Source organism: Impatiens glandulifera, chromosome 8, assembly GCF_907164915.1.
Source record: "Impatiens glandulifera chromosome 8, dImpGla2.1, whole genome shotgun sequence".
Taxonomy (NCBI): Eukaryota; Viridiplantae; Streptophyta; class Magnoliopsida; order Ericales; family Balsaminaceae; genus Impatiens; species Impatiens glandulifera.
Window position 1 is genome coordinate 8,460,054 of NC_061869.1, and position 10,382 is coordinate 8,470,435.

Below are 10,382 nucleotides of genomic sequence, written 5' to 3' on the forward strand. Positions count from 1 at the left end.
GAATAACGTTTGAAAATGTAATTTCATAAAAAATAATTAAATGAATTAAAATAAAAAAATGGAAAAGTAATACGAATTTATAATATATAACAATAATTTTATTAAATTTAAAAGGATATCCTAATATATAACAATAATTTTATTAAATTTAAAAGGATATACTGGTATTTTTAGAATACCGTGTTAAACTTTTTCTTTCTTTTAAAATAAGCTTCATATTTGAGCTTATTATTTTTACCGTGTTTTTACTTAAGTCTATAATAATAAGTGATTATAAATATGTGTTATCAAACTTACTCATTTTAAATAAGTCCTTAAGTGATAACTCAAGTTATCAAACACCGCTTTACACATATAAATTAGTTTTACAATTATAATTATAAGATTATGTTAAAAATATTTTATACCCAATCTAAGTTGGTTTCTAACTTTAATCCTAGTATCTCATAAAATTATTTATAATTATATAGGTATCTTAATTTTAATTATCATTCTTCTAACAAATGAAGTTTAAAAAAAAATCTTACATAATTTTACATTTATTACTATTAAAATTAATTTTTTGAGCTTGAAGTTGTACCATAATATGGACCATATCCTGTACCATAAGCAAAAATCTTCTCTCAATCTTAACTTTTATTGTTTTTTGACTTGTGATAGAAGAGATAGTCCATACACCAGATCTCTCTCATTATACTTAGTCTAACAATTTTTATCTAAAATATTTTTTAAATTTTATTGATATATGAATTTTAAGACAAAATTAAAATGAGGGTGTATCTACTATCTTCAAAAATTTTCAAAGTTATTCTCTCTTGATAAAAAGTTATTCTCTGTGATTTTAAATAGTTTTAAGAAGTTGACAGACATTAAGACATGTGAGTGTGACAGCAGAACTAATGTAAAAAAACATAAATAATCTTTATAATCATACATAAATCAAATTTAAGTTGAATTTGACAAATAATAAATAATTAAGACTTAGTTATAAAATTATCACTAATTATACTTAAAATCTTTATATTATTATAAACTAAAAATAGATCAAATGTATCCCTACAACTTTAAGCTTTAAAAACCAATTAACCTATGATTAAGAAAATCACACAAAAAATCTTCATTTTATAAATAAATAAATAAAAGCTATATTTACACCTCTTATTGGGCTAAATCATGGTTAACATCTAGAGCCTTGTTAACCTATACAACAAATGTTGCCATGCTAATAATTATCAGTTCCAAACTTCATAATTTTGAATAACATGTGAATTATTAAAAAAAGGATGTCATCATCCATAAAACTTTATAATTTTAACACCATGCTAATAATGATCAGATCATTAAAATTTGGTTAGTGATAATTAGTTAGCAAATTAAAAAATGACTCAAGATGAAAAAGAAAACAATTAAGTGTAAATCAAATTGATAATCAGATTAGTTAACACATAATGAAAAGAATGTAATCACTTTCACACATTAGAAAATCATAATTTAAATCATAAAAAAAAATAAGGAAAATACTAGCATGTTTGGCTGTATACATATAAATGACTTTAGACTATTTTATGGTTAAAGATGTTCTTTATATTGACAAATATCATGGTTTTAAATATATAATATGGCAAACATATAAATCTAGACTCAGTTATGTGTTAATCGCAATTGATGTTGTTCGTCGTCGTCGCCGTAATCTTATTTAACGTATTATTTTCGTTTTTCTAATTAATGTATCATGTTATAAAATAAATTATATTAAAAAATGTTATGCACCTATTTTTTTAATTAAGTATTGTTTTGAAGAATTATAGATTTTAATTTATCGAAATTTGGTTTAATTGACTTAAAAAAAATGCAATCTAACTATCTAAGAAAATGAGAAAATTTGAATAAAGATATATTTTATATTTATATGTATATCATCTTTAATTTGAATGTATTTGTGTTTTATATTGAATATTTTTTCAAGATACACGTTCAAAATTATCGAATACGATTTTGAATGCCTTAGAATGTGTAAATATAATTTTTTTTTTTTTTCAAAATTATTATTTAAATTGTTAAATGTTAAAGTAAGAAATTTGCAGTTTTTAGTTTTAAAAAAAATATTGAAATGATCCCCATGTCACAATTACAAATTCGATCACATAAAAAAATTGTTGGTGATTTGTATCATAAATTTTAGAGTAACTTCTAATATTCAAATAATAAAATTTATTTTAAAACAATATTGGTTATATGTTATTATTTGTATATATAATTAAATTATAATTAATAAGTGATATTAAAAAGAAGGTTCAATTGTTATTTGGGTCTCCTATCAAATATATATATATATAATTAATGATGCTTAATTTTCAAAGTGTTCGGATTGTCGGTTCGAGAGCTATGGTTAATTTGAGTATATATATATATATGAGAGTAAACAGATACTCCCGTTGGATTGTGAGTTGACCCGCTCATAAACTTAAAACGGTTTAAAAAAATGTTATACGTATGTTTCAAACTCGCAACCTGATAAAAACAAGTATAACTTTGTAACCAACTAGACTAATAAAACTTTATATTTTAAATTCAATACAAAATTTGATGAACGCGAGACGTTTTAATAGTTAAATTCAACTTTTTAACTAACTAATCTATATATTTAATGATGCTTAATTTTCAAAGGAGTGTCTAAATTACCGAATATAATCTCTATTTTTTAACTAACTAATATAATGATGTTTAATTTTCAAAATATCCGGATTGTCATGTCGAGAGTTGTGATTAATTTGGATATATATGCAAGATTAAATTAAAAATGTTATTACATTTTTACCGTAATATTATATATTACTCATACATTTGCAAATGCACGGCTATATGTTTAGTTATTATAATTTTGCCAATTTCGTACTTAACATTTAAGAATTTAAAATAATAATTCTTTTATTTTCAATTTTTTTAATTATTTTTACACATTTTTAAGACATTCAAACACAATTTGATAATTTTGAAAGTATATATATCTCAAAAAAAAAATACTTAATATAAAACACAAATATATTCGAATAGAAGATTTTGTTTGAATATTTGAAGTTACTCCTATGGCCAACCATTTTTTTAGTCTTTGGATCCCCTGTGAGGGATAATTGGCTTAACAGTAACATTCTCAAAAGATGCTATATTTCTTAACAAGGATTCATATGGAAACATCAAACCGAACTTATATATCACAAACAAAATAGAACTAATTCAGTAATAAAATTAAAAAAAAAATTAACATCATAACGTTTGGGCATATATAAAAGAGAGAATAGGTCTTAGTTTGCACAAAAAATACCATAGTCAAAGAACCCAATTTAGTGGTGGCTCCTAGTATGCTTAGTAACCGAAAATAATCTGAAACGTATTGTTAATAGTATTGCGCATTAGCCACCTTAAGAACTCATGCATACCTCAAGAATCTTCATAATGAACTATAAGGCGTTGGTCCCATTCGATCATCAGTTGACAAGTTTCCGCAAAACTGCTTCAGCTCGTTGCTCGAATTTCGGCATAGCCCATTCGTGCTGAACTATGTCCAGGCCATCTTTCTCGGCACTTAAACTCTGAAGAGACAAGTTAGAACAAACTCAACTTATAAAACAAGTCTACTCTTTAGCATTAGAAAGCTTCATTGATGTTCACATGTTGAACAAAATAAAAAGTGAATCCACCTTATAGAGTAGTTTCAATACTATTATCCTATTGAAAAATGTTATGAAACTGAAGCAGCCTTTGTATATACAATCCCAAGCCCAACATCTCAGGTAGCCCCATAAAAAGAATTAGGCTATGCTGGATGGGCATAATTGGAGCTAGAATTTTAATTCTAATTCTATAAGAATTGGAATTGAAATACAATTTATTTCTCATGTTTGGCAAAATCATGGAATGGCAATTCCGAAGTATCATGGATGGAATAGAAACTTAAAAAATCATTCACATTTCAATTGAATTGGAAATTTTGAGCAAACTTGGAATTAAAATTAAAATTACAATTCCAATTCCAATTCCATTTATGTTAAGTCATCAAACAAACAATGAATTTGGAGTTGTATAAGAGAAGAGAAAGGGGCATAAGAACTGACGGGCCTTAGTAAGAACCAAAATAAACTCAAAGTCCGGAATTCAACTTTTTCATTATGATCTGTGAAACCTATGGGTAGCCATAAATTCAACAAAGAGCATAAACAACTGGGAAAAGTTGTCCATTTAGCAGAGTGACTAGGTGGCTAACAAGAAACTGAGGAACAAAACAGGAAGCTCAAATGGAATGACAAATGAAAGAAAAGATATGCAGCTGGTCTTGGTAAAGTACAATACCTTTGAGGGATCAAATCCAAATCCACCCATCTGCATCATTCGTTGAGTATCATCCATAGCTGCATTAGAACACTTATTATGTAAATTTCTTCATGTTGGCAAGCAGACATCAATATGATCTTTTAGTATTTTGAAACACTAAGTAGTTTAGTCTTTGCAACAATACTAACCATTCTCTTCTCCTAAGATGAGACTAAACAGTCCCCTTAGTCCAAAAAGATTGAGGAAATACCTGGTCAAATATACAACAAAGTTTAGCAAAGTTCACACAATGGGCCCATTAGAAAACACAATTTTTTGAATATGTTTGACTAAATTTAGTTGTGTGTGAAAACAAATCCAGATACAGAAACAAAAACAATAAGTGTTTCCAAATGGATCAAAACATAAATAACAAACAGAGTAAGATAAGAGGAGGAAAAGAAAGTGTCAAATGTAGGAATAATACCATGATCGGCTGCTAACATAGCTTACATTCACAGTGCTCAGGTCAATACCATTTTGTAGCATTGACCTAAATCTTTGAGTTAAAGGGAATGGTATCTTTGCTGATATCAGACATAAGCAATCAAATTAAAATGGGTTAGTCCAAAGCAATCACCAAAGTGAACTAAGATTTCAACTTCGAAAAGAGAACAAGAACTAATTCTAAAGAAAGCTTCTGATCATATAAAGTTACATATGTAGGATAAGAGTTTAATCTGATATCCTCAATAGAATTTTCAAGATTGTAAGTTCAATGTAAGACCAAAGTGACATACCTGCCACAAATCCGGAGAAGAAAAAGTTGACCCAAGCAAAAGTAAGAGTCTGGCCAAGATAAAGAAGGCATTAAAATAATTACATCGAGAGATGGGATCATGATCTAATCTAGTCGACTAATTAAGTTGAAGCAGTTGATGGGAAAAAAAAAGTATTACAAGTAATGGAGAAAATAGATCACCTGGGGTATAATCATCGAAAGGTTCTTCTTCATCATGTCCATTGCCATGTTTGGGTCAGAAAACATTTGTGCCTGTGCATTCTGTGCCTGGCCTTTGGGGACAAAAAGCAACCCGTTTTCCTGCAATAATACATCAAAAGGAAAACAGTTCTATCAGAATTGGATGTCTGTAAATTTATCTTGCATTACATACTAATAAGTTTACACTATTCTCATCAAAAAAAGAATGAAAAATATGATACAGTATATAGAGTTCAAGGTGATGCATCTAATGTAGTAACAAAAGAGTTATGTATGTCTCTTATCTCTCTGCTAATCATGCATCCTTGGATAATTTAGCACAAACCCAATTCATTAAAATGCATCCTTGGATAATTTAGCACAAACCCAATTCATTAAATCCAATTTCAGTAGACTAAATCCATCAGACCATAACTTCACTTTATGGATTCAGAATCAAAACTAAATTACGGGAAGGAAGCATAAGAACATACCTCGTTACTGTAGTACAGCTTCCGAGCGCGAAAGGATTTAGCAGGAATGAAATTGGCGGCAGCACGCAGATTTCTAGCCCTAACAATGATCTGCCTGAAAATCAGCCAAAAGATTCTAGTTTTACATCTGGAAACAAATAGACATGTAGAAAGTGATAGAAACGAACCCTTCTTTTACGACTTTGGCATCGGGTGTCTGAGAAGAACGCATGAGCTTGGAAACAAAGTAACGAAGGATCCCGATGAGAACCATAACCACTGAAAGAGGTATCAATACCCAATCTCTGATGGCTGTATCAAGAACTAGATCTTCCGCCATTCTCTCTTTTTCTTTCACTCTTCACGAATTGGCCGGCGCCGGCGAGATTTGTTTTTTGGGAGAGAGAAGAGAAGTAAATAATAGAGTGCTGCCGATATAGAAAAGGTTAGAGAAATTGGGATAACTTAAACGACGTCGGATTGATTAATCTACTATTTCATATTTGCATTGACCTTGTTTAGACCTAGTTAAGAGTTTTGTATCATTATGGTATTTATTGTAATTGAAATTTTGTAACAATAAATAATTTTGCCATAGTATAAAAATAGGGAGATGTAATCTAAGTGTTATACTTTTGTTTTAATAAACTTAATTATTTGTATAAATGATATGTCAATAATATTTTAACGGGTAACCACTAATATATTAGTCTTCACTCTAATATAAAATAAAATAAAGAATTAATTGTTTTCTTGAATTAATTGATCCCAATATATTGAGAAATTTGATTAAATAACTCTAAAAAATGGGTTAAATAAGCATAAATTAAATTGTGTAACGGGAAGGGAAGATCGTCACGCGAAAGTAAGACATGTGAAAAGTCCAGAATGATCGTGCCCGTCGCGTGACGATCTTGCCCCTTCGCATGACGATTATGCCCTTTCGCGTGACGATTCTGTCCCTTCACGTGACGATCATGCCCTTCACGTGACGATCCTGTCATTCGCATGAATTGGAGATAATTTCATCAGAATATTTTGAAGTGGTTATTTGTGCAATTTAATTTATGCGCGGTTCATCAGCATATTTAAGATTATATTTAGGGTCATTTGACCTCCCAATTCTAACTTTATAATTACCAAACACATCCTAGAATTGGGATCAACTAATTATATTCCTTTAGGAATTAAAAGTAATAATGATCTAAAATTCCTTTTAAAAACACATTAAATTTCCAAAAAAAAAAATTGTTTAAATAAAAAAAGATATTATTGATTGTATTTCGTTAATTATAAAAATATTAATTAAACTATAATTTATCAACTAAATTCTAGATAACTAATAGTTAAACAACTAACTAAATTAATAAACAGATAATTGATTAAATATAGGAGGTAAGTTATTTAGTAAGAATATTAACATGTTGATCTTTTGTATAGATATATTGTATGAGTAATTGTTTAAAAAAAAAATTCTCTAACGAAAAAAAATTCTCTAACGAATAGGTGAAAATCAATTTTAATATGTTTTGTACGAATATGAAATACGATATACACTAAAAAAAAATAAAGCAATAATATTGTCACGACATTTATATTTGAATATTTAACCTATCTTATTGTTTAATTTGATTTTAAGTGAAACAAAAAATTTATTATTATTTCCCAATCAATATTAAAATTACATTGTCATAATCTTAATATAATACATAACTTTTAAATAACTATTACAAAACTAATGAATTGACAGTTTAAACGCTATTAACAAATAACTACATTCTATACTTATTAATGAGTTCATTTTCTATATCTTTATACATATATAAATATATATACATCCGATTCAATTTGAGTTTGTGTTTTGTAGCCACATTTTAAAATTTTACTTCAGTGAAATAAAAACTATTACCACTTACAAGATTGAATATTATTCTATATTCAATATTGATGGTAAGTATTTTAGAATTAGTATATTATAATCAATGAGATATTTGATAACAATGATTATTTTTTCACTTTTTGGATTTAAGAATTTTAGCGTGAATGTAATACTAATAAATGGTTTTGATATTTTAAGCAATAGTTTCATTACTTAAATTATTTTAACCTATATTTCTTTTAAAATAAATATAATCTCAAAAGTCAATTTACCCAAGACTAAATGGGTCATGTTATTTGATTCTTAAGTCTTATCTTGAATGATATTCATTTAGAGAATAAATTAATATATATATATATATATATTATTTTAGAAAAAAAAATCTTATTTAAAAGAATAATTTAAATAAAAAAAACATTATAAAAAAATGTGAAGGCAAAAAAAGTGTATCCAAGTACTTACATACATATACTTATTAAAATTAAATTAAAATAAATATTTTAATTATTTAATCTAACATTTAATTATAACATATAACAAATTATTTTTATCAATAAATTATAGCATTCAGCAGCTAACACTTAAAAATGAAATAGAATTATGTCATAACTTTAATGTAAAATAAATTTATGTTTTAATACAAACTAACAAACGGGTTGTCGTTGTCGCGAAAAAGACTAACTAACCAGGTACAAATTAAATAAAAATTTAATTTCAATTTCATTATATTTTAGATAAAGACTCTCGTAATCTTTTTCATACACTTAGTCACATATAACCCGTACTTGGTAATGTTTATGGCTTGTGAAAACTCATATTCTAGAGTTGCATAGAGACGCATATGAAGATCTTCTACCTCATTTTCTGGTTGATTCTGTAATTATAAATAATTAATTAGAGGAATAAATAACAATACAGTCAAAAAATAACTAAAATTAAAATTAATCTAAAAACCTGAGTGAGTTCAAGTGCACTTTGGACAACGAAGTTACCAAACTCTTGTTGAGCAACTTTCATTAGTGTTTTAGGATCTTCCAATAGATCTTCAACAAGATAGAATATCCCTCGAGGATTGTATCTGATGCATTTCTCTACCAAATGACTACCATTCTTCGTAATCGATAATGCAACGTATTGGCCTTTTAGGCGTGCACATACATATTCACCTACTTCCATACCTAGAAATTGTACCGTAGTCTGCATGACAAAGTTTCTGGGAGAAATAACGAAGAAAAACAGTGTAAGTCGAATAATTTATTTATTTTTTTTCTTTTTAATTGACAATTCGATAAAAACATAAATATAACAGTGTACCCGTGATGATTATGGGCAAGATAAGGTGAATCGACGATGATACGATCAAGAAGAGTGTTTTTAAATGGACACATCCTCATTTTAAGACACTGGTTGATTGATATACATCCGTATTTAGTCGTTGCAATTTGATAAAGATTGACTATTACGGCTTTAAACAAAACCTACAATAATGAGATAATAAATTTATTCTTTCCACATTTGTCGCAAAAAGAAAGAAGATAAAGTAGGTACATACATGGTTTGATCGATAATCAAAGTGAGCGAAACACTCGAGAATTAAGTTTTTGCCTATTGGGTGAGTCATCAATTCGACTATTCTTTGAGATATAATCTCAGTGATCATGAACTTGATACAATTAAAATTCTTAACCATAAGTATTAATCTTTTAAGCGAAGACGACCTTCAAATAAAACAAAATTAAATGTTAAAAAACTTAAAACCAATTAATTATATTAAACAAATATGTTATTATTTAATTAGTTACCCATATATCTCTAAGGCAACATTAGGGATCATCTGACCCAAATTGGTCACAATTTGGTTGAGCTGATTAGGGTTGCAATTTTCAATCAGTTTGAAGAATAAGCTTTGGCCATGTTGAGTAATCATAAGGTTATGGATATTATCAGAAAGTCGTTCGATCATAATTTGTGATGTGGCCAAGGGACTCATCTCCAAAAGATCTTGTAAACTTTGCGACTGAGTTGGATCTTCAGCAACCGTCGCTATATCTCGTGGTAGATTCATAAGGTTATGGATATTATCAGAAAGTCGTTCGATCATAATTTGTGATGTGGCCAAGGGACTCATCTCCAAAAGATCTTGTAAACTTTGCGACTGAGTTGGATCTTCAGCAACCGTCGCTATATCTCGTGGTAGATTCATAAGGTTATGGATATTATCAGAAAGTCGTTCGATCATAATTTGTGATGTGGCCAAGGGACTCATCTCCAAAAGATCTTGTAAACTTTGCGACTGAGTTGGATCTTCAGCAACCGTCGCTATATCTCGTGGTAGATTCATATCAATAGAATTATTATTATTACTACGATGGTGAAAGTTGTATGGAGGAATCGCGGCAACCATTGTTGTGGGACTAGACCATGGTATAATAGGAACCGTATCTCGTTCTGGATCATGATTTATAATTATAACGATAAAAGTTTGATTAATGAATGCGTAAATAACATATGAAATTATTTGAAAATAACAAATCTATATATATATATATGTTACGTACCTAATTGATCTGGATTATTTTTGTTTAAATTGAAGGACCAGTCGTCAATGGAATCGAGATAGTCTATAAAATTGAAATCCAGTTTGATGGTTCTTGATCAGAGTTTTCATCAAATTGCATATTTCTTAACGTCTGATCATCATTAATACTGAAATTCTTAACATAATCTAAAGCCATTAATA

The 10,382-nt window shown here is 28.1% G+C and overlaps 2 protein-coding genes across 2 annotated transcripts; both read right to left on the reverse strand.

The window, feature by feature from the left end:
• Window positions 1–3,180: 3,180 nt before the first annotated feature.
• On the reverse strand, window positions 3,181–6,181 carry LOC124911461 (ER membrane protein complex subunit 3). Its single transcript, XM_047451946.1, has 8 exons — window positions 5,952–6,181; window positions 5,785–5,878; window positions 5,291–5,410; window positions 5,109–5,157; window positions 4,796–4,895; window positions 4,518–4,579; window positions 4,348–4,406; window positions 3,181–3,590 (listed from the first exon to the last, which is right to left on the reverse strand). The coding sequence occupies exons 1-8, from the start codon at window positions 6,101–6,103 to the stop codon at window positions 3,486–3,488; spliced, it is 741 nt and encodes a 246-aa protein (XP_047307902.1). The 5' UTR covers window positions 6,104–6,181; the 3' UTR covers window positions 3,181–3,485.
• Window positions 6,182–8,372: 2,191 nt separating this feature from the next.
• On the reverse strand, window positions 8,373–10,046 carry LOC124912887 (maternal protein pumilio-like). The gene is made up of 3 exons (XM_047453524.1): window positions 9,445–10,046; window positions 8,597–8,855; window positions 8,373–8,516 (listed from the first exon to the last, which is right to left on the reverse strand). The coding sequence occupies exons 1-3, from the start codon at window positions 10,044–10,046 to the stop codon at window positions 8,373–8,375; spliced, it is 1,005 nt and encodes a 334-aa protein (XP_047309480.1).
• Between the last annotated feature and the right edge of the window lie 336 nt (window positions 10,047–10,382).